This window comes from Drosophila guanche, unplaced genomic scaffold (assembly GCF_900245975.1).
Source record: "Drosophila guanche unplaced genomic scaffold, DGUA_6, whole genome shotgun sequence".
Taxonomy (NCBI): Eukaryota; Metazoa; Arthropoda; class Insecta; order Diptera; family Drosophilidae; genus Drosophila; species Drosophila guanche.
In genome coordinates this window covers 1,709,926-1,733,317 of record NW_022995747.1, presented here as the reverse complement: position 1 = coordinate 1,733,317, position 23,392 = coordinate 1,709,926, and the positions used below count along the sequence as shown (strand labels likewise).

General features: G+C 49.5%; 6 protein-coding genes across 9 annotated transcripts; 2 read left to right on the top strand and 4 right to left on the bottom strand.

Annotated features, from left to right (window-relative positions):
* The first annotated feature begins 414 nt into the window (after positions 1-414).
* Positions 415-3,234, top strand: LOC117583567 (oxysterol-binding protein 1). Its single transcript, XM_034271944.1, has 2 exons — positions 415-2,022; positions 2,082-3,234. The coding sequence occupies exons 1-2, from the start codon at positions 415-417 to the stop codon at positions 2,829-2,831; spliced, it is 2,358 nt and encodes a 785-aa protein (XP_034127835.1). The 3' UTR covers positions 2,832-3,234.
* Positions 3,235-3,347: 113 nt separating this feature from the next.
* On the bottom strand, positions 3,348-5,934 carry LOC117583569 (oligopeptidase A). Its single transcript, XM_034271945.1, has 2 exons — positions 5,719-5,934; positions 3,348-5,651 (listed from the first exon to the last, which is right to left on the bottom strand). The coding sequence occupies exons 1-2, from the start codon at positions 5,820-5,822 to the stop codon at positions 3,563-3,565; spliced, it is 2,193 nt and encodes a 730-aa protein (XP_034127836.1). The 5' UTR covers positions 5,823-5,934; the 3' UTR covers positions 3,348-3,562.
* A 434-nt stretch (positions 5,935-6,368) lies between these two features.
* Positions 6,369-7,793, bottom strand: LOC117583478 (inactive non-canonical poly(A) RNA polymerase protein Trf4-2). The gene has a single exon (XM_034271787.1). The coding sequence runs from the start codon at positions 7,569-7,571 to the stop codon at positions 6,399-6,401; it is 1,173 nt and encodes a 390-aa protein (XP_034127678.1). The 5' UTR covers positions 7,572-7,793; the 3' UTR covers positions 6,369-6,398.
* Positions 7,794-8,180: 387 nt separating this feature from the next.
* On the bottom strand, positions 8,181-10,619 carry LOC117583396. 2 transcript variants are annotated; one of them, XM_034271680.1, is made up of 5 exons: positions 10,482-10,619; positions 10,122-10,417; positions 9,161-9,176; positions 9,031-9,105; positions 8,181-8,962 (listed from the first exon to the last, which is right to left on the bottom strand). In XM_034271680.1, the coding sequence occupies exons 1-5, from the start codon at positions 10,495-10,497 to the stop codon at positions 8,331-8,333; spliced, it is 1,035 nt and encodes a 344-aa protein (XP_034127571.1). In that variant the 5' UTR covers positions 10,498-10,619; the 3' UTR covers positions 8,181-8,330. The 2 variants fall into 2 exon arrangements, with proteins under 2 accessions (XP_034127571.1, XP_034127570.1); XM_034271679.1 differs by having other exon boundaries at positions 9,161-10,417.
* Positions 10,620-10,897: 278 nt separating this feature from the next.
* Positions 10,898-14,950, bottom strand: LOC117582787 (ankyrin repeat and sterile alpha motif domain-containing protein 1B). 2 transcript variants are annotated; one of them, XM_034270768.1, is made up of 9 exons: positions 14,794-14,950; positions 14,319-14,446; positions 13,475-14,262; positions 13,266-13,419; positions 12,647-12,969; positions 11,736-12,580; positions 11,441-11,677; positions 11,249-11,380; positions 10,898-11,187 (listed from the first exon to the last, which is right to left on the bottom strand). In XM_034270768.1, exons 2-9 carry the CDS (start codon positions 14,420-14,422, stop codon positions 11,086-11,088), a joined length of 2,685 nt encoding a protein of 894 aa, XP_034126659.1. In that variant the 5' UTR covers positions 14,423-14,446; positions 14,794-14,950; the 3' UTR covers positions 10,898-11,085. The 2 variants fall into 2 exon arrangements, with proteins under 2 accessions (XP_034126659.1, XP_034126660.1); XM_034270769.1 differs by having other exon boundaries at positions 12,647-12,930.
* A 65-nt stretch (positions 14,951-15,015) lies between these two features.
* On the top strand, positions 15,016-19,077 carry LOC117582788 (prolyl 3-hydroxylase sudestada1-like). Of its 2 annotated transcripts, XM_034270771.1 has the most exons (7): positions 15,021-15,190; positions 17,166-17,256; positions 17,316-17,455; positions 17,514-17,711; positions 17,772-17,966; positions 18,028-18,645; positions 18,706-19,077. In XM_034270771.1, the coding sequence occupies exons 1-7, from the start codon at positions 15,136-15,138 to the stop codon at positions 19,017-19,019; spliced, it is 1,611 nt and encodes a 536-aa protein (XP_034126662.1). In that variant the 5' UTR covers positions 15,021-15,135; the 3' UTR covers positions 19,020-19,077. The 2 variants fall into 2 exon arrangements, with proteins under 2 accessions (XP_034126661.1, XP_034126662.1); XM_034270770.1 differs by lacking the exons at positions 17,166-17,256; positions 17,316-17,455; positions 17,514-17,711; ... (1 more) ...; positions 18,028-18,645; positions 18,706-19,077 and adding an exon at positions 15,381-17,073 and having other exon boundaries at positions 15,016-15,190.
* The last annotated feature ends 4,315 nt before the right edge of the window (positions 19,078-23,392 follow it).

Below are 23,392 nucleotides of genomic sequence, written 5' to 3'. Positions count from 1 at the left end.
GAAAAATTAGAAAAAAAGCACGAAACGAAATCAATTGTGAGCCCGCAACAGAGGCGGGTACGAGAACAGAACGGTAGCCAAAGTGCAATCAATCTATAATGCAAGCTGCTGCTGCTAGAGCAGACGCAGTCGCATAATCGAACAATTGCTACTGCCCGTTTTTCGAGACAAGGGGAGACGGAGTTGCGGGTTGTTGTTGCTTCTGCTGCTGCTGGTCGTCATTCGCCAGTAGTCGCCGCCGTTGCCGCTGCCACCGCCACCACCCGTCGTCACTGTCGTCGTACGTGGCGTTTATTTGCACAATTGCCGCCTCGCCAACGACACGGCTTAATCAGAAGTCGTCGCTCGGAGCAGTGCGAGGTCGTCGCGAGTGCTGCGGCTGGAAGTTGCACCATCAGTTCGACCAGGCCCAATATGACAGACAACGCAGGAAACGCACTGGCCGACAAAGGGCTGCCGGAGATGAAGGGATGGCTGCTCAAGTGGACCAACTACATCAAGGGCTACCAGCGGCGCTGGTTCGTCCTGTCCAAGGGCGTGCTCAGCTACTACCGCAATCAGTCGGAGATAAATCACACATGCCGCGGCACCATCTCGCTGCACGGCGCCCTCATACACACCGTCGACTCGTGCACCTTTGTCATCTCGAATGGCGGCACGCAAACATTTCACATCAAGGCTGGCACTGAGGTGGAGCGACAGTCCTGGGTGACGGCCCTCGAGCTGGCCAAGGTGAAGGCCATCCGCGCGATAGAGAGCGAGGAGGAGGAGGAAGAGGAAACGGCGCAGGTGGTGCCCAGCCAGGAGATCAGCTCGGTGGTACGGGATCTCACCGAGCGGCTGGAGAATATGCGCACCTGCTACGATCTGATCACGAAGCATGGAGCCGCCCTGCAGCGTGCCCTCAACGATTTGGAGTCCAACGAAGAGGAGTCGCTGGCCAGCCGCACAAAGATTGTCAACGAGCGGGCCACGCTCTTTCGGATCACATCGAACGCGATGATCAATGCTGGCAACGATTACCTCCACTCGGCGGAGTCGCAGGGCCACAAGTGGTCCAAGATGCTGCACCATGAGCGCGAGCAGCGGCTGAAGCTCGAGGAGATCATCGAGACGATGGCCAAGCAGCAGTCACAGATGGAGCAGGCCGCCGTTTTGGTGCGCCAAAATAAACCCGTTCCGCCCATGGTCTCGTCCAGCACCACAATGTCCTTGAACGCTGCCGGCGGCAGCAGCTCCAACACGGCTCTCACCTCCGACGACGAGGTGGAGTTCTTTGACGCCCTGGAGCACACCTCCTCGGGCGACAGCACCTTCATCCTAAAGCTGAACAAGCGACGCAGCAGCTCCGAGGATCAATTCGATGGCCACACAGGCAGCTCCTCGGAGAGCGACGAACAGAAACGCATCATAAAAACCATCCAGCAGGTCTCGCTGGTGAGTGCGCCACGTGTGGCATCCGGCGGTGGCCACAACAACGACGACGAAGATGACGATGTGGATCGTGCCGCACAGCCCGAGAGCCGTGAGTCGCGTGTCAGCAATCTACGCAGCAGCAGGCCGGCAAAGGCTCGACGTGATCGGGTGCCCGACAAGCCCAATTATCCGTTGAGCCTGTGGTCCATCATGAAGAATTGCATTGGCAAGGATCTCTCGAAGATCCCCATGCCCGTGAACTTCAATGAGCCGTTGTCAATGCTGCAGCGCCTGGTGGAGGATTACGAGTATTCGGATATACTCGATGAGGCCGCCAACTGCAAGGATGCGTGCGAGCAGCTGGCCCATGTGGCTGCCTTCACCGTCTCCGCGTATGCAACGACAACGAATCGCACGGGCAAACCATTCAATCCGCTGCTCGGCGAGACCTTCGAGTGCGATCGCATGGATGATTTCGGCTGGCGCTGCCTCGCCGAGCAGGTCTCCCATCATCCGCCAGTCGCGGCGCTGCACTGCGAGAGCAGCAAGTGGCTGTGCTGGCAGGAGTTCTCGATGACCAGCAAGTTTCGTGGCAAATATGTGCAGGTAGGAGAGATATTCAAGCAGCTGCTCCAGTCAGTCTTCTGACTCCTTTTTTCTTGCAGATAAATCCATTGGGCGGTGCCTATGTGCAGTTCCCGCAGAGCGGCAATCGTTACTCCTGGCACAAGGTGACCACCACCGTAAACAACATTATCGTCGGTCGCTTGTGGGTGGATCAGCATGGAGAGATGGAAATAATTGGCTCGCATGCATCGCAGGGCAACAAATGCATCCTCAACTTCATCCCCTACTCCTACTTTAGTCGCGAGGTGCAGCGTAGCGTCAAGGGTGTCGTAATGAATCAGCGCAACGAGGTCAAGTGGGTGATACGCGGCACATGGGATGCACAGATCGAAATAGCGCCTGTACTCAAGACCTCAGGCACACCGGACAGTCCCACGTATACCACGGGCGAGTACAAGGTGGCATGGCAGCGTCGTCCTGCACCGGCGGATTCCGACAAGTACTACAATTTCACGACACTGGCCTGCCAGCTCAACGAAGAGGAGGAGGGCGTGGCGCCAACGGACTCCAGACTACGTCCCGATCAGCGGCTAATGGAGCTCGGCGACTGGGATGAGAGCAACAAGGAAAAGCTGCGCCTCGAGGAGAAGCAGCGCACGGTGCGCAGGCAGCGGGAGAGCGAGGCGGAGCATGCGGCATCCGAGGGCAGACCATATCCGGCCTACGAGCCCATGTGGTTCAAGCGCGAGAAGGAGGAGGGCAGCGAGGACTTTGTGCATGTGTTCAAGAACACCTACTGGACGGCCAAGGAGGCGCAGGACTGGAGCGGTTGCCCCGAAATATATTAAACTTCAGCAACAGAGAGAGGACAGCCTTAGTAAAGAAAGTAAAAAAAAAGTATGCTAAAAAAGATTCTTTCAACCAGGAAGCACGCGCGGGAAAAGTAAGAACGGAAGCAGCACACATTCTTCTACGATATAGAACTATAAATTGAAAGTCTCTGTAAGCCCTAGCTAAAGCCTCGTTACAACGAAATTTTGTCTTCTGTTTATCTTTTGTTTCAAGCATTTTGCTTGCATCATTTATGGCACAATCCTTTTTCGTAGACTCTTCCCCTGCAAGTGGAATCAGCTCCCCGCTCCACTCTAAGCCTAAACCCCAAATGGATTCTGTTCCTTTCCGTCTCGTTTTTTACATTACTTTGTGTATATAAGTGCAGAAATATATATAAATAATAATTATCTATATCTATATATCAAATTGGAATTGGAGAGGAAAACGCGCGAGTGGAATCGAATCGAGAGAATCATATGTTAAATGTTATAAATTTATGCAATTTATTATTAAAGTATTATTTAAATAAAGCAACAATTGTGTGTTTTCTGTGTGTCTGTGGTTCGATTGGACAACTGCCCCCGATAAGGCCACACCAGGCAGCTGCACCTGGCACGACTCACTGACTCATTATCACTTTATCCATCGATTAGGGGGTGTCACTGTGTTATCAACTAATAAAAAACTAAAACTACACACAGAAGATAACATGGCTGCGCCGGCTACCGCGGGTCACTCGCCCTCATCAATTATTTTCGGTCGTTTGCGATGGCTCAAATATATCCAGCGACTTGAGCAGCGCCTCCACCGATGGATCGCGACCTTGAAAGCGGCGGAACACCTCGACAGTGGGCACTGAGCCGCCAGAACTGAGGAACGTCTGCTTGTAGCGCTTGCCCACAGCCGCATAGTTGTCGTCGCTGCGTTGAGCGAAGAAGCTGCTCGAGATATCGGCGGCTATCATTTTGGAATACAAATGACTGAATTGTGCCGCCGCCCAGTCGCCGCTGAATATGTCAGTCATGGAGCAGGGATGGGCGTCCTTCTTGTCCAGCGGCATGCAGTGATAGACGGGCCACAGCTTGCGCACGATATCCAGCCAAAAGGCATTCGAGCGATGCAGCTCCACATCGAGATCGGCGAGATAGAGCTCCTGGCAGAGCTGGTAGCCAGCCAGTTGTTTCTTCAGCAGCGGCATCTTCTCGGACAGGGCAGCATCGATGGGCTCATCGCTGGCATAGTGGCCCGAGAGGCTGCGCAGCACGGTGGGATCGTCGAGGAAGTTGCTCATCACATAGCCCGACACCTGCGACGCGTCCCACTCAATGTTGGACAAACCGGCCAGGTCGCTGTAGCCAGCTTGGGTCAACAAATGCTGCAGTCCACTGCCAAAGGTACGGAACATCATCTGCAGATCGTCGTAGCTGAGGAGCGGCACCCTGCCCTGCACTGGATCGGCAAAGTTGAAGATCAAAGCGCAGAGCGGCGCAAGACCCGCTGACTTGTTGCTGTTCCGAATGCCCACCATCCAGCCATTGTTCCGCCCGAAGCGATGCTCCTTGGAGAAACAATCCACATAGAAGCCGCCCACGGGCGACGAGCCACTGCTCACATCCCCATCGAAGACGTCATAGAACTTGACAGCCGGATGCCAGACCTCAGCCTTGGGCTGCTCCACAATGCGAATGTTGAAGAGTTTCTCGCTGAGCGAAAACAGACCCGAAATCACACGAGGCAGCGGAAAGAACTCGCTCAGCTTGTCCTCCAGCAGATTGTGCTCGGCCGCCAGCTGCTTGCGCCGCCAGTAGCTCACATCGTAGGCATCCAGCTTGTAATCGCAGCCGCTGGAAGTCGCAAATTGTTGCAACTTCTCCAGCTCAACGCTTTGGGCGGGACCCGCGAACTTCAGCAGCTTGGCAAAGATCAGCTTCAGGTTGTCGACACTGCCAACCATTTTGGTCTGCATGGACATGTCCGCGTAGGTGGTGTAGTCCAGCAGGTTGGCCTGTCGGTGGCGCAGGCTGCGTATTTTCTCCAAGTGCGTGCTGTTCTCCAGAGCCTTGTCCTGCTGCGCCGATGCCTTTAGCACATTGGCACGCCACACGTTCCAGCGCTGCAGACGCTCCGGACAGTACTTCAGGAAGCCCTCGACTATTTGCGGCTGCAGCGTCACCTTCCAGGGACCCTCCAGCGGCTGGCTGGAATCGCGAGCCGTGGCCTCCAGTAGTGCGGGCGGGAAATCACGCACCAGCTGAAAATCGTTCACTGCATGCCCAAACGAGTGCACGGCCATGGTGACTTTGTTCTTGAAGCTGGCCCGCTCGCGTCCTAGCTGGATGATCAGCTCCTTGAGCCCGTCCTGCGAGTCCTTGCTCAGCGTCAGGCCATTCAGCTTGCCCTCCAGCAGGTACTTCTGTCGCATTCGCTGCTCACTAGCCCCATCCCCACCCAATGCATCCTGCTGGAGCAGCGCATTGTACACAGTCTTGTTGCAGTACTTGGCAGCGCGTGCATTGCGCGCCCGTTCGTGTATGTTCATGTACGACTTTGTGGGTATCAGCGTGCTGTTGCCCAAGTAGAGCGCCTTAGCCACGCCCCAGGTGGTCTCCAGGGGTCCGGTGACGGCATCGAGTTCCCCGAAGATTGCCGCACTGTCCAGCCGCTTGCCACTCTTGATGTCCTGCTCCAGAGCCTTCACCGACTTCTCCACGGCCGACGCCTGCTGTCCGATAGCCCCCAAGCACATCTCAATGGTTATGTCACTGAATGCAGGCAGCCCATCCGGTTTCAGCACGCCCTCGCCCAAGGGCCCCTCCTCACCGATTTCGGGTACACTAAACCAAAGGTAAGAAGAGGCCTTGCATTATTCCAGAACTATCAAATATCTGCGTATTTACTTACAGCACGATGTAGCCTGGCCGGCAATGTGAGGTGTGCAACAGACTGCGTTGTGCGGCCTGCGCAGGGCAGAGGATCAGGCGACGCTGTCGCAAAATGTTCAGCATGTTCACTGAAAGCAAGTGTACAGTTACTTATTTGCAAACTCTAAATGCGTATGCCCGAATTTATAACAAATAAAAAAAAGTTGTGGTTTACACAACCCGTATGGCCGCGGACTTATCGATAAAAACCATCAAAAATATACCGTAAATATACCGAAGCCTGGTGACAGCTGCCAGAGTTGCCGACAGCACAGTTTAGACTAATTGGGCTAATACATTTAATGTGGGTATTCGCAGACTCAAATCAGATGTACCATTCTTTAGTTCTAATGTTGTATACCTGAGGCTAAAATGATTATAATTTAAAAAATCAAATGAAGGCAATTGGAGGTTTTTAGATGTTTTTATTGGTTTTTTTTTTGTTTTTGAGTTTTTTTTTTATTTTTTATTGCATTTTTTTTTGGTTTTTTTCGTTTTTTTTATATGCCGAGCATAAATTACACATTGAAAATTAAAATACAAACTATATAAACTAGAACTAAAATAAAACTGTAAATTAGCTAAGAAAGTAACTAACCTAATCCAACTTATAGATTGTAAATGGTTGCTCTTAAAGAAAAATAAATAAATTACACTTTTTTAGCATTCTAACATATTGGGAGCATTCACATTGCCGTCACTCTGTTCGTCCTCTACTGTGGACGTGGTACTGCGTCTCCGTTTCAGTATTTTCCCCGGAGACGGCGGCCCAGAAGAGCTGGCGGAACTCACCAGATGATGGAAATTGAAGTGCACCCACTGTCTGTGATTGATCACCTGCTGGGGGACATCCACAATGCAGTCGAGAATGGGTCCAGTTATCTTTGTCGGGTCGAGGTCCACCAGGCGAGAAAGCTTCTGGAAGGCAGCTTCAAATATTTGCATAACACTCACGGCTGCGTACGAGCTGCGTCCAATGTCGTTGGTCGGTGTGATGGGGTCTTGAATGCTCAAAAATGACTGCCAGTTGTAGTTGCCCATGGTAGATCTGAGGTGTTCCTTTGTGTGGCAGCCTCCATTGCCGAGCACCGAAACCACACACTTGTTGAAGTCGAATTTACGTCCATAGTACTCCAGGAACTTCAGTAGCAACATCCCCAGCCTGTTGGTATTGTTGTACTTCTTGTTGGACTGCGCCTGGTGCTGGAGAAAGCCGATGCACATTAGGGTAATGGCATAGGAGGAGATTCCGCCCGTGCGGTAGACTTCGTTCAGACCGCGCATGGCCAGGAACTGCTTGAGGACCATCACAAGCTTTGGCAAATCCGGAAACTGGCGTATAAAGTCCTTGATCAGTTCGGCCGCCTTCACACCGGATCCAACATTGAAGCTGATGTCGAATTTGATTTGCGACACGCGCTCCGTAAACTTGACTACGGGCACTGCGGCCGTTTCAACCACGTTGACTGTGTGCGGATCCGCGACGCCGCGCGCCACAAGCTCACTCTCCAGTTCGTGCAGTGGCGGATTGTACCAGTAGCTCCTTCGGTTTTGCACGACGAGATCTATGTCCGAAAGCGGCAAATTCAGGCCAGTGCGAAACGAGCCAAATACTTCGACAATGGCCCCTGGCCATATGGAAACCAGCACATCTTCAATGCAGCGCACTGCTTCGGCGCGCAGATAGAACTCCGTCGCTGTGGATTGGATATAATTGTAAAACTGCTCAATCTCCTGATGCAGCAGACTGAGTGCCGGTATGCCATTGCCATAAGATTCCATTGAAAAGCTGGCTAAGCGCCAAGGCTTCGCTTGATTCGCCGCGTCACACATGTTGTATAATTAGCCTTCCTCTGGCCCTATCCAAGATCCAAGTCGTCTTCCAGAATTTATATCCTCCTTGTTGTTTAAGCCAAATTTTAGAACGAGCTAAGCCGAAGCAGCGAAACAGCAACAGAACAGAAGCAGAAAAAGAAGCACAAAAAGAAACGGGGAATAAAAATGCCGCGGCACCGTTATGTAGTGCTGCCACCCTGTTGCGATTTTAATAGCACTTCGATATGCACTTAACAATTTCCGAATTTAATGGAAAACCTATGAATTAAATATTTGAAAGAGAAATAATGTAGTAAAAATATGTATTCTTTGTTAGAAACGCTGGAATAAGGATTTTAGAGATAATCGAAAAGGGCTGCTGCGACAATGCGTAGACAAAAATTACGTTTACACGGTGCTATTAATTGTAAGGAACGGATGGGCGATTTTTTTTGACGGACAATTAGCCATGAATTTAAAGCAAGAAATAAAGAATTTCTATTTCAAACTCTAGTCATTGTTCAGTGAGAAGTTCATATGCCAGATCACGAGTTTAAAACCACGCATAAACGTGAGAGACGGACTGCAATGAAAATTGTCGGAAAAGGAATTGAAAAAAATGTGTAGTACAAGAAAAGATTAATATAACTTTAATGAATTAATTTGTTACAGCATGTTTAAGCCCCGCATTGCAAGGAACCGAAAAGACAAATCATAAATATACATATGTGTGTGTTAGTTCGAACGTAAAAAGTAATTAAACATTTAAATCTAGGCTTATTCCTCCTCCATGTGGCGACGATGCTGCATCTGTAGCTCAAAGCGACGATTTAAGCGCACTCCACGTATGAACTGTCCAGTTTTCTCTTTTGGGGCGCTGCGGCTCTTGAACATTTCCATGTGCCGTTGGCGTCTCTCTGCCACCTTATCCTCAAACCCGGTTGGCACAGTGGTGGCCGTGCTGGTTGCTGTAAATTTCTTGACCACGTTTGTTGATAAATTGAACGCTGGCTTCGACACTATGTTACTGCCACTCTTCAATGGCAGACGGCTTTGTGACGGCACCTTCGCCGAAGTGGCTGGACGTGGTGGCTCATGCAACTCATTTTCAGGCTGCTTGGCTGCTGTCGGGTTGCACCAATCAATTTTCCTGAGCGCCCGTGGTCGGGAGCAATCGCCAGCCGCCACAGCACTGGAACTTGGCATCTTCTTCACGGTTGATCCAGCGCCTGGTTCATGCTTCAAGGCTGAGCTAGTTAAAACCTTGGCGCGTACTGCCTTGCGGTCGAGATGGTCCACCAAATTTTCCATTTTGGCGAATTGCTTCTGATGAATGGCTGCAAAGTTTGGAAGCTTTGTTCGCATCTTCACCTTGCTGGGTGTGATCACTTGGCTTCCCTTAAAGAATTCTGAAAAGGAGAGCGTAAATTGTAGTTCTTGGAATCACTAAAAGTGTTCAGTGTTCAGTGGTACTTACTTGGCTGCGGAATCCTGCTACCCTTCGGGCGGATCTCGTCCACCGACATTGAGCGCTTGCGTCGATTTGTAACATCTGGAATTAGTTTTGTTAACATGTGCAAGAAATTGTATATTTTATTCCCACTTACTACTGGTGTTCAGACGCTCCCAGCGCTTATCAATGTCATCGACATGGGCAATTTCCAGGGGACTACGAAACGAGACAGTTCTCGATTTGATATCATCCCAAGTAGTGGCTGAATTTGAGCGTCGCTTTCTCATTTCTGTGTTAGCCAACTGGGTTGGCTTCCCTGTCTTGGGGGACTTGCGCGATGACGACTTTCGCGACTTGTAAGGTGTAGGTAATCGATTTATCTTGGAGCGGTTGGGACTTGGTTTAGTTGACTTTGTTCCGATTTCATCTAAAGTCAAAAGGGTCTGGTTCTGGTCATCAGCCGTTGTTAGAACAACTTTAATCGATGGCTTCACTGAAGCATCAGAATCGGCAATTTCGACTGCGACAACATTCGATTCGTTACTCTTTCTTTCCTCTGCGTCAAAGGTCGTGTTGAGCACAGATTTATCTGGCTCGGCCAGCTCATCATCGTCGATCATAATCAGCGAGGGCATTTCGCATTCAAATTCATCTTCGAATGCAGCATGCTCGGATTGCTCCATAGGCTCAAGTGGACACAATCCCAGGTCGTCCAATGTCGTATCATTCGGTGCGGCCTGTGGCGCCTGTGCAGTGGACACAGCATTTATTTCCACCGCTTTTTCTTCGGTATCAGCCAGAACTGCCTGTTTAGTTGTTGCCACAGCTTCCTCATCGGTCTCATCGGCTGTAATGTGTTGCACTCCGACAGAAATCAAACACTGTTCATCCTCATCTTCAGTGCCTGATTTTGAATCTTTTTTCTCAGTGCTAGTATCCTCTGGCTCCTCAGCAGCATCTGGCTTGACGACTTCTTTGTCTTTCTCTCCCAGAATGGTTTTGGGCTTGCTGGAAGCGCGTCTGGACTTGCGACTGCGCTTACAGGAATTGCGGCCCACTTCTGCGGCAGTCCACTTCTGTGTGGGCTCCTCAATTTCCTCAATCACTTCAGTAACTTTGTTCTTCATCTCCTTGGTAGCAGAACGTAACATAATATCATCGTAGTCCAACGCCGGGCGCACACTCTTGCGCGCACTGCGTCGCGGGGTTTCATTTTTTGTCATAATGCGTCTGCTGCTTGGTGGTGTTTTGGGAGGCTCTGGATTGGTGGGCGAACCCAATTCAGGGTTAGCTTGGCTTTTCTTGCGACCGTGACGAGTTTTCATGGCTAATGGTGTGTCTTTGTGTGTCCGTCCACTTTGTTTGCCAAGTGGCGTCGGCGCCAGGACGCTCGCATCATCGTGTTCATTTTCTAGTTATTGTAAATGCATTATGTAAACATTATATAAAATACGTGTGCTCAGCATTCTGCTTACCATTAGTGGATTCCATTCCGAATTGCGTATAATAGCTGCGATGAAAGAGCACAAAAACAAAATAATGCCAACAAATCGTCCCGGGCTGTACGTTTATTTTAAAGAGTTAGGGATGGGAGATATGTAAATGCTGCTATATCAATATATCGATATTTATATTTAGTTGGTGATATTTGTATGAGCTCATTATTTTTCACAAACGGAACTCCGTTTTTGAGTTTAGACACTAATTTTGCAAATCCAAAACTGCTTCTCTTGATTCTACTTATTGACTCACAGGGTAATCGGAATATCGATAATATTGTGCGATAACTGTGACTTGGCGGCGTTTTGTGTCTCAGGATCGATACATAATAAAAGCAACAATGTCAATGATATCCAGATTGTTCCAGTTTAATTCAAATCACCAGTCGAGATAATGTTAAAATACATTTAATAAAAAAACGTTATCCAAATACTTTAACATGTGAGCTGCCTCATGCGAAATAAAGCTAGCATCGAGATGGCATCAACGACTAGCAAATGAAAAATACATTTACATGTAAAATGCAATTCAATAAATATAAAATCTATTCCTATGATGCATTTGTGGCACTCTTTTAGATTAGCACTCTTCGATTATGGGTGTGGTTTGTCTGCTCAGGGCTAGCTGGTAGGCAACCTCAAACGCCTGTCCCAAAGTCAAAATAATTTCCTTGGCCAGCTCCTGTAAGGAAAGTCAATTAATTTACAAAAAGCAACAATAAAGGGAATTGTGGGGTACGCACCAAATTATCGACCATAAAGACATGACAATAATGCAGATCCTGCTCTTTGGTTATATATGCAAAGTACCGCAAATCCTCAGTGTCCTGGCACACACAATTGATATTCTCAATGTCATGGCAGCAGATGGCAGTCTAAAGAAGAAGGAAGCAACTTTTTAGTACAAGAAAATTCCCAGACTTTCGTTGGCTTACCTTTTTCTCATGATCCACAAACTTAACACCGATACACGAGACCACAATGTCCACGTTGAGACGCGTCTGCAGATTGGCAGCCTTCAGATATTTGGTGGATGTTGTGCAATTCTCGAGCAGGCTAAAGTCACTGACACTCGCCGCTGATTTCATGTTCTCGTCGATCTTCAGCTTCTGTATGGACTTGCGCGTGGACAGTGTGCCCTGCAATTGCCTTATGACCGTCGAGCCGAGATACTAAAAACGAAATCTGATTAAATACAACTGCAGCAGAGGGTTTCCCCTTTGAACTTACAAAAAGCGAGTAACGAATTTCGCCATAGATGAGGGTGTACGGCGAGTGACACCAATGTGAGTCGGAACTCGAGCTCTGGCTCTTGCCCAGGAGCAGCTCCGCCGGATTGCGTATGTGCAAAGAGTATCGTGGATCATCAGCAGCAGCTGGCAAGCTCTGGTGTTGCTCATCCTCCTCCTGTGCCTGTTCCTGCTCGGTATCTTGATCGTTTTCGGTAGACACTTCATTGCCGATGTTCTCAAAAATTGTATCAATCTCGGCCCACACACGAGATGCGCTAAAATCCTCTCCCAATGCCGAGTAGCGCTGCTTGGACAAACTGCGCCGATGGACAGACCTCACCATACTCGGCGAACGCAAGAACTCACGCTCCCGCGGCACTGAGACTCGTCCATCAGTCGTGTCTGCAGCCAAATTCAATGTGGAACCCTTGAAGAGTCCCGCGAATGGAATATCGCCTACAAATTCCTCCACATGATCCGAATTAAAAGAGTTTGTGGTGCGTGTTGATTCGCTCGCCTCCACGTGGCTATCCTTCCGCAGTGTCACGGGCAGTATGTAGTTCAATATCGTGTGCTCCGCCTCCGTAACCGTGGGTGGTGGGTAGTCCGGCGTGGGCGAGTGACGCACCGTTCGCAATTTGTTGCCATGTCCGTTGCTGCTGTTGTTATTGCTGTCCAGTACAGCGGTTTTCGCTGGCTCTCCATTGGTTGCTTCTTCGATTACCACAAGATTCGCATAGTCGTTGGTGGATTTGCCATTAATGTGAGTGCGTGGCATAGGAATCGGCGGAGATGGCAGCGACATTTCCACATAAGAAGCCACAGCCTGTTGTCGTGCTGCAGCTGTAAAGGAAAAACAGATCTTAATTAACCAATTGGACAATCTTCGTGGACTTCTTTCGCTCTTACAATTGCTGCTCGTGCTGGCGGAGTTGTTGTCATCACTGCCGGAACCGTTCCTCAAGAGATTAATGTACTCGTAGGAACGCGAGGGCACCGAGGCACTGGAGATGTCGCTGAACGTCTGGAAGCTGGGCAGCTGCGGCTGCTTGTACACCGGCTTGTACGTCTCCCAATGCTCCCTGTTGTCCCTGTCCCCCTCGATGGTGTGAACATCGTTGAAAGATTTCTGCAGTATGATCGGCTTCATGGCCAGGTAGTTATCCGGCAGCTTGGTGTACATATCCAGCGAGCTTAAAGAGTGCGAAAGTCCGTTGGCTTGATCTTGGTTTCTATGGAGGGGGCAGCAGCATTGGTTGGGGGATTGGATGGTTATGGAAGAAAGACCATTAGGACCAGACCGGTTAATTGAAGAGTGAAGCAAACGATCATGGGAGTGGGCGTGAGTGTACGTGAGGGGTGAAAGACTTTGGATGAGTGTAGTGTGCGTATTCCGTATGACATGAGCTGCGGAGCGGGCGGGGTGTTAATTAAGGTCACAACATTAACAGCAACAGTAAGAAACAGAATGAGTTGGTTATGGTATGTGCGTGCGTGATGTGCCACAAGTCATGGTTAGGGCGCTTACTTCCTCTGGCGCGCCGAGTCTCGCAGCTTGGACAACTTCTGACGCTGCGAGTTCTTTTCGAACAAACGCTTCGGCAGCGACTGTGTGCCATTCTCCACGATCAAATCATCAGCAGCCAGACGAGTCTGCTGTGTAATTGCCTGATTGGTGAACTCTGCAAAGAAATTTTAGATGTAAGAAATTACCAAGAGATGGCCTGCTCCACTCACCATTGATGACGCCCACAATGTCGTATGTAACATGAGGTGGATAGTCCGAGAGTATATTCAGGGCAGTGCGTCCGTTGCCATCTGTGGCGTGTACAAAAATGCCCGCCTTTAGCAGGGTGACCACAACAGACTTTTTGCCGCACAGCGCTGCCTCGTGCAGGGCGCTGCCCGCATGTGTCAGTATGTTGACATCCACGCCCGCAGCCAGCAGCGTCTCCACCACTTTTTTGTGTCCATTGCGGCTGGCCAGATGCAGGCAAGTGTGCGTGAAAATGTTCTTTGTGGGCGACGTTGCATATGGACTGGCATAGCCCAGCAACTCAGACATATCCCGTCCGTCGTCTCTTTTGTATGGCAGTATAAGATCTGGATAGACCCGCAGCAGCGTCTGAACCACCTGCAAGCGTCCGAACTGCGCGGCCAGATCCAAGGCTGTCTGGAAGCTGTTGTTGCGTATTGCCGGATCAGCCCCATAGGAGAGCAGGATGGCCACGACGGTGTTGTGCCCATGCTGAGCTCCCGAATGCAGTGGCGTCTCGTTCTCGATCGTTTGGGCATTGGGATTGGCCCCATGTGGACTGTGCATTAGCAGCATCTTCACAATGTCATGGTGACCCGCCCAAGCGGCGAGAAACAGCGGTGTGGAGCCACGAATATCCGGCACATCAAGCTGGGCATTGTGGGACAGCAGCAGGCGCACAATGCTGCCATGTCCATTGAGGCAGGCATGATGCAGCGAGGTGTATCCGTTTACATCTTGGCAATTGATGCTGGGACTGCGGCGAAAGCTGAAAAGTCACATTTAGTACATAAAAATCAATGGGTAATGCTGCTGCTGACTCACCTCGACAATGGTCCGTGACGTTTGGATGAATGGTCCAGCAGCTTGTCAACGGTTCGAATATCGCCACTTCTTGCTGCCGTCAGCAAATGTTGATCCTTGCCCATTGGAGCGGCGATTTGTTTAAATTACTGTGTGGGGAAAACGAAAGTGCGAAGAGCGCACATTTTAGTTTATTGTTCTATATTGAATAGAATGAGATCATCGCAAGAAAATATGGAGGAGGAGCCCCAGCCCCAGACGCGGGCAGAGTCAGCTGTTTACTTGCCCTTACTGTAAACAGAGAACCTGTCGATTTCTTGCCATGTACATATACGCACACACACATGCAGCCATGGCATGGAATGTGTGCATGTGTGTTTGTTGATTTTAGGGTCTGCTCCCACTCTGCCTCTTCCAAGGTCATCGAACGGCATTGGGGCAATCAATTAGATTGCGGCAACACCACTAAATATAGTTTTACTCAATTATTACTTACCGACTATGTCCGAGTCCAGTTGTAATGTGCGCAGCCATAAACGACTGCACCCACTTGTTATCCCCAACGATAAGAAAACGGGCGCGGATTGGGGATCAATTGTATTTACGTGGAACCGATCTTCTACCCTACCGTAAGCCCTAGAGGTGAGCAATATTTAAATGGAGCATGTCGATGGTCATCGATGTTTGCGCGTGCTAGCACGCTAGCCGATATCCGATTCTTCACACTTGCACATCTCTAGCGCTGCAGCTGCACAAGCCAAATTTTTTTATTTTTCTTGAAAAAAAAACATCAGATTTTGCGGAAATTAACCAGAATTAAGTAATTAGTAGTAGCAATATGGAAACGACAAGCGTGAGCACAGTTAAGCCCAAACGAAAAGATAAATCCGAAGGTAAGTGAAAGCATTTAAATCTGTCTAAGCGAAAACGCGGGGTGAGGTGCGAGGTGTGCCGGCACAAAGAGTCGAGAGTCGTGTGAATATTTCTGATAACGCGCATGGTGTGGCCCCCATTAAAGTTTAAGGTATGCCCCGTGTGTCTGCCATGCTTAATGCAATATCATTCATTATGTTGCCCTTGCAGACGTACAAGAGGAGAGGAAGCAAGAGGAGACGCCGAGTGGCGAGCCACAGAGGAAGCTACTGCGCCTCGGCGAAACACTGGACAAACCACTGGCCGTGCCGGAGGTGCAACTAAATGCAGTATATCAGCAAAAGGAGCTCACGCAGTGGCTACAGACGACATGGACAAAGGCGAAGGGCGATGAGACCGTCAAAGATGATAAAACCGGCGCACAAGTGTTTGCGGATCCGTTCCAGATTTGCCTGCTGCCAGGCCTGTTGGCGGAAGGCACCAGCAAAGCACTGGTGTCCGAAATCATTGACAAAGTTACATGGTCGCGCAAGCAGATGGACCTGTACGAGTTCTACCAAAGCACAGATCTGTCCAACATGCCCCGCTGTCGGCTGCTCACAAATTTCCTGCAAGTGTTGCGCAAACAAGTCCGCCCCTGGCTGGAGAAGGTGACGAACCTGAAGCTGGACTACGTGTCGGCCTCCTGCAGCATGTACACCTGTGGCGACTATCTGCTGGTGCACGACGATCTGCTCAAGGACCGACAAATAGCCTTCATCTACTACCTGTCGCCCTGGGAGGGCGCTGAGGAGTGGAACGAGACGCAAGGCGGCAGCCTGGAGATCTTCTCCAGCGACTCCCAGTGCTTTCCCCAGTTCCCAGTGCATCGCAAAATAGCCCCTAAAGATAACCAATTTGCATTCTTCAAAGTCGGTTCGCGCTCCTTTCATCAGGTGGGCGAGGTGACCACATTCGACTACCCGCGTCTCACCATCAACGGCTGGTTTCACGGCGAAACGAACGAGGCCTTCGTGCCGGACTCCATGCGCGCCTTTCCCCGCCTGAGCTACCTGCAGCCGGATAGCTCGAGCAAGCAACAGCCGCTGGCCCTTCTGCTCAATAATGTCTACCTAAAGACGGCCACGCGACGCAGCATACAAAAGCGCATCGAGGAGAATTCGGAAATCTGCCTCTACGAATTCTTCAAACGTGAAAAGTTCGAGCTGGCTCGGGCTCAGCTCTTGAACGACTCGGACTCGCTGGTCTGGCGGCGGCAGGGACCGGCCAATGCGCACAATTACGAGGTGATGGATCTGAGCACAGCCCGGGGTACGATCCAGGAGCTGCTGCAGCTGTTCCGCAGCAATGCCATGTTCGATCTGCTGCGCGACTTCACCGACCTCGACTTGAGTGGCGCCGATGCCGTGAGGCCCAAATGCAGCGTGGAGCTGCAGCGATGGTCGCACGGGAACTACACTGTCCTCGGCGATGGATTGGTTAGCGAGGAGAATACCCTCGATCTGGTCTACTATCTGAATGCGGCGGAAGGAGCTGCAGTTATCACATACCTCTCACCCGACGGCGAGCTGCCCAACGAGAAGCAGAAGCAGACGCAGACGCAGGGTTCCGATGAGGAGGATGACGATTCAGTGCTGCTCACCATATCGCCCGTGGACAATGCCCTGAACATTGTCTACCGCTGCGAGGGCACCACCAAGTTTACCAAATACGTGTCGCGCAATACGCCCTTGGAGAAGGGACCCGTTTTTGTTATATCCTGCAGCTACAAGGAGTAGTCTAGACGCCAGCTACCTGCTGCCTGCATGCGCACAATCTTCTGGGACACTCTATAAACATTTTCGTAGCAGCGGTCTAATGTACAGAACTAAATTTACCGAATAAAAATGATGTAGAAAAAACCAGAAAACTTTCGATTGTTGCTCGCGCACCTCGCACCTCAAGGGAAGCCTCAAACGCACTGCATTAATATTAATTATTTCTTTGCCATTACAGATAAATATCGCATTGGAGCGACGATCGCCTTCATTGTAGTCATCATTGGAATTGGCGTGCCGATGTGGTGGAAAACCACAACAGTCTACAGGTGAGTAATCAATAGAGTAAATGGCTGTCTGTTCTCCTGATTCAATGCTTATTTTGCAGAGTCACTTTGCCATCGAACGCCATACTGGGCCTGAGCGAACAGCCCATCAAAACGGCTGTGCAGGTGGCCATCTACACACAGAGCTCCAGTCGAGCCCAGCTCCTCATCAGCGAGCTGCAAAGTGCATTTAATGATAGCGGTAAATGGGATGTACCCCACCCACCAAACGTGTGACTCAAAGTTTAATTTTGTTGCAGAAATCTGGAACGTGGAATTCAAACATTTGCCGCCACCATCCCGGGCCAATGAGGCGCATACGCCTGCAGCATTGGAGAAGCTGCTGCTGCAGGAGCACCCACAGAGTGTCGGTGACTTTATGTTCATTGAGTGGCCCAAGCTGCAGGAAGAAGTGCTGCTCACCACGGAACGCTCAGCGCTTATACGCAGCGATACAAGTAAGATTGGCTCCCTTTTCTCTGGAAATTAACACTAAATGAAATTTAAAACTCTTTCAGCTGCCAATAAGCTAGCGCAGGTGCTGCACTCGAAGATTCTGCAGACATATCGCATAAATCAAATACTCAGTACAGATGATCGACTGGGCGCCAAGTCCGAGGCGCCACAGCCCGCCTACGATGTGATTGTGTCCGTGTTGAACCCCAAGCCGCGTCTGACCCACGCCCAGTGGAACATTTCGATGGCTGTGAAGAGTGAGAGAATATGCGACCCACAGCCCAGCTTCTTTTCTCATTTCTGAATTTCTGTTCTCAGCTTATGTAGAGCCTTGGCTGGCGCAGGTGTCGGACATATCCAACTATACGGTGCGCTCTCAGTGGAAATATCGTGTGGCCATCGAGGCCAATCTGAAGCAAGTGCGCGATGAGAGCAAGCTGGGTCGTCACTATGCCCTGCAGGAGGCGGATTTGCCACATCTGTTGACTTCCATATCGCAGAATTTAAGCGCCAGCACCACGGACAAGCCGGCCATCAATCTGGTGGTGTACATTCCGCCCTGCAAGACTGCGCCACTGCACATTTACAACAGCAAGCAGCAGTTGTTGACGCGGAATGGCGTGGATGCGTTCATATCGCCACCCTGGGGCGGCGTTATCATTGCCAATCCGCCGGAGAGCGTGTGCCTGGCGTATGCGAATGACGAGCAGCCGCTGCCCTACCATGTCAGCACCACGGACAACATGCAGGTGATGCTCGACCAGCTGCACAAGCTGCTCGATATCAGCAGCGAGCTACAGATGGAGGGCGTCAAGACGGTGGACATTGAGCAGTTGGCACCGCGCCGCTGGGAGTACGAGGCTTACCTCAGACGCAGCGCCATTCGCCACATTGCCACGGCCAGTCGAACGCTGCAAAGCCTCATTAACCTGCTGGGTACGGTTCGAATCACCCACAATCCATAATCCGCTCTTAATTGTTTCCTCTCGACCCCAGATCAAATCAGTTATATTGTGATAAACGATGATGTGGCCGCGGCCATAACGAGCTCTTATGCCGACATTCTGGCCGCCAAGGTCGCTCTACTGGAGCATCGACTGGGCGATGCTTCTGCGCTGGCCAAGCGCGCATTTGTGGCCTCGGAGCGGGGCTTCTTTGATGCCAGCCTGCTGGCGCAGCTCTACTTCCCCGACGAACAGAAGTACGCCATTTACATTCCACTCTTCCTGCCCGTCCTCGTGCCCGTGCTTAGTTCCTTCAACATGCTGCGCAAAGTTCTCCAAAACTTACGGAAGGAGAAGCAGCACTAAACGAACGAGCCGCGACGAATGTTTACGACTCCCAATAAAAAAAAAACTATTGACTCTATTCTTGATAATTTAATAAGTTAAAATCCATCAAGGCCGTTGTGCTGTCAGTTTTATTTGGTTTTCATGCGGTAAAGTTCATCATCGAGCTCTTTGCGTGTGCGCTTCTTGGGCGGCTGCGAGCGGCAGTAGTTGGTATTCACGCTGTAGATGGCCACGCACACCACATAGACGATTAAGATGCGCCTCAGCATCGCTCAGAGAGCCGCAGAGTCGGGAAACACAAATGAAATTTTGATCAATGAATCTGAGTAGTTTTGGGGCATCAACTGAAAGTAAACTGATCGACAGCTTTGACTATTTTCATTCCCTGTTTGGTTTGATTTCCAGCTGCAATGGATGTCAGGGCTGACGTTGGTACGCACCCCTCAGGGGCCGAAGCGCAGTTAGCGCAGCGTGTGAACGTAGCGGATAGGTCAGGTTCAGACGCAGACAAGAAAAGGAAACCCCTTAAACACATTTAAAGCCAAAGCAGCAATGCTCTTTCTGCCATGTATATATAAGTAGGTAGACTTGAGATTTTTTTGATTAACTGTAAACAGAATTAAACCCCTTGCCGTTTCTTGTTGGTGAAATTACAAACAAGGTGACGTTGTCCTGATTCACCACGCTCAAGAAGACAAGCGTTAGAAAGGGATAGAGAGTAGTGTTGCCCGAAAGAGAGTGTAAGTAATTTCACCATGGTCTTGTCAATTGCAATTCCAAATGTATACAAATGATGTGTAGGGGAGGGGGATAAAAAGAAGCAAATGCTGTGGCTGTCAAAACTCGTTAAACATGGAATTCAATTGGTAAATGTGCGGCTGATGCAGAGGCGGGGTTTGGGGCTTGGGCTTTGCACATTAAAAGTAAATAGTTAATTTTTAATTGCTCACGGCTCGTTGGCTCTCGTTGGACAGACAAAGACATAACCGAGCCGAAACTCCGCCGCACTCGTACTCGTCCCCGTAGATATTCAACAAGTATTTGTCTCTTATTCAAAGGTTAAATATTATTTTAATGAGCCGCGCTTGTTTGTCGAGAAGGCAGGTGGGGGAGACAGAAAACCTTTTCTCCAATGTGCGAGGCTGAGGCTGAGAGAGCTCCAGCCGGAGCTTCAACTACACAGCCCCAAGACCGCAAAAAGGTCAACAATGTGACTTTTAGCGATCGCCAAATGCCGCCAACTTGCCAAGTGGCTTTGTGTCATGGTTTTGGTGCCATTGTTGTGGCGTTGCCTCGTCGCAGGCGACAGCATATGGCGGATACGAGAAGCGAAATTGAAACCGAAACCGAAGCTAACCCTTTGGCCTGCAATTGCTGTCATCTGCATTTCCGGAATAGATGGCCCATTAGCTAGCCACAGAATTGCCTTTAAAAACACATTTTCCCACACGTTACGGCAAACCGCACGCACGTCAAAAATCAATTCAGTTGGAGTTGGAGTGCACACGAGAGGTCAGCAGAGATGAGCCCGAAGGCTAACACAATAACGAAACTAATTTTGATGCGGTTGTTAAGTATTTCCAAACACTTTGCCAGATTAAATGAGTTGGTCAAAGTGGAAAATGTGGCAGGCCGGCATCGAGGAGGAGGCACCATGAAGATGTTGCACTATTGTTGGGTCTGAGGAGCAGTCTGCTCACAATCGCTGCAACAAGGCGTGTAATTAATAATTGATTGCATTTTTCCAAACAATAAATGACAAGGCACTCGAGGCGATTGCAGCAGCGATGTGGATGTGTATGTATTTGTGGATTGCAGTCTGGACAGCTGCAGAGACAGCTAAAAGAATTGAAGAATTTGTTCGCCCAAAATGGCACAAAGTACACAAAGAGTCGTCGGAGTCGCAGTCAAGTGGCATGGTCTGGCCCAAGGAGCTGGAAGCTGGTGGCCAGGTGTGCCCATAAGGAGCCAGCACGTAAAAGTCACATTGCAAAATGTTTACTGCTGCAATTGTAATCACTGTTGACCATATGTGTGTGTGGTTGTTGCTGTTGCTGGCAGTGCACTGCCGCTGCTGCTGATGCACTTTTTATAGCACCATTGCATTCCCACCGCTAAGTGAAATTAATAAAAATTGCAATCAACTTGAATGCCCCCTTAAGCTGAAGCCTCCACTGTTGCACCAAAAACGTCAAATGCGTTCGCGCAATGCACATAATTTGTTTAATTAATTACGCCAACACATTTGCTTTTTGCTAGATGTCTATTGGGTAACCATCAGCTGCTGCCTCTGCCGTCAGCTGCTCCCGCTGCCGCTGCTGCTGCTGAGATTTTTCACATAAACTAGAAAAAGAAGAAGAAAAAAAAAACAACAACATACACACACTATAACTGTAACAGCCATTGAAAGCCGAACGGATTTGGCAGCTTTCGAAAGATTCAAGCAACATATCGTCAAAGTGGAAGTGGAAGCTGCTGTTGCTGTTGCATCTGCTGCTGCAACATTCTCAGCCTGCTCCAAGGCCACTGGTTGCTGCTGCTGCTGCTGCTGCCACCATATCTTGCAGCCATTTGGTGAGCGGATCGGCCAATTGCTAAGTTATAGTACGAGTAGAGCATCTAGGCATCTAGCAGCTTCGACAATTTCCACTCTTCGATTCGTTTTTTATTCATTTCGAATTTGAGGAGTTGAGGAAGTCGCAACATTGCAGCCAGAAAATGTTAGCAGCACAAAGTTCAGTTGGCAATATTTTGTGCCACCAAAACGGAGTTTGCAGCTTGACAAAACATGCAGCCATGGGGGGCATGTATAACCTACCTTTACCTATACGTAAGTTATTGTGGAACAATTAAACAATTTGTTTAACAAAAACTCAATAAAACTGAAAGCGAATGTAAACAGCAGAAGCAACATCACAAGCATCACCATCATTGGATTCATCATCATCTTCTTGGCAGCCATGGGAAAGAGATCTCTCATCAGCTTTTTTTGGGGTCTGGGGCTGGAAAAGTGTCGAAGCGGACAATGCCCAAGGACGCTGGGTTATAAAACAAATAAAGCGAATTGTATTAAACAAAAATATTACTTACCCTTACCGCAGTTTGACATAAATGCCAATTTAAATGCTGCAAAACGCATAAATCAGCAAAGAGCCAAAATGTTGCTGCCGCTGCTGTTGTCTGTTGCTGCTGTCTCGGTGTTGTCTCTGGGTTGTCGTGTTATTTGTTGGTTTTCTTTTTTTTTTTGGCAAACAAACGACCAGCAAGTGGCGCTCCTCAAAAACCGTTTTTTCCCTGCAAAGATGAAGAAGACTCCGGGCTTGGGCAGAGTTCAGGCAAAAGGCAATGTTGCCGCTGCTGTTGGGTTTATGTTGCTGCTGCTGCTGTTGGGTTTATTTTGCTATTGCTGTGAGGTTATGTTGCCGGTGGCGCTGCTGGTGGGTGATGGGTGACAAAAGATGCCGTCTAATTGAATTACCATAAAATAAAAGTTGTCTTGAAAAATGCGCATAATTTTAGGTTAACTTAAAGTCTAGCATCCTGGTCAGCATTAGCGGCTATTAGCCGTGCTTAGCTGGCTGCGCTGTGGCACTGGCATTTGGCATTTGGCGACTCAGAATTGTATTCTTCTTCTTCTTTTTTGTTGCCAGCCACGAACAATGTCGGTGCCTTAGTCTTAGATCCAAGATTCAAGCCGTAAGCTCATTAACATGATTACAATGGAACGAACCCTGACTGCATAATAATTCACACATATTCCAGCAAAATAATTACGAAAAAAGTGCATTTGTATGGGCAAATGCAATTAGTCACAGATACAGGCAGTAAGTACCAACACACAGCTAAAAAAAAAACCTACTCTTGGTGCAGCATCTGCATCTGCATCTGGTGAATTCTTTGCTGGCCGTAACCACCTCCACCATCGATGGTGTGCACCGTTTCGTCTCATTCATTCCCATAATTTACCAAATATTTTTTATTATTTAGTTTTTATTTCGCTACAACCATAGGTACATAGATGTATCTATGCATGTGTCTATGTGTGTCTGTGTGGCTTAGCAACTGGCAGACTGCCAACTGTCTATAACATTTTCTCACGTTTCGTCGTGCAGATTTCGGCACAAGTTGCGCCTTGGTGTGGCACAGACCGGCGTGGCTGTGGCCCAGCCATGGGTTGCGATGAGGCTGTTGGTGTTTGGTGATAATGATGATGCTGGCTGCTTATGCTGATGCTGCCTCTGCTGCTGGTACTTGTACTGCTGGAGATGGCGAGGCCGTTGCCTCAGCGGGGGTGGGCGGCTAATGCACATTTTATGCAAATTTATGTGTTGGCAGAGTGAGGCTAGTCCACGAGTGCCACAAAATGCAATTTAGAATGCTTGAATGCGCCG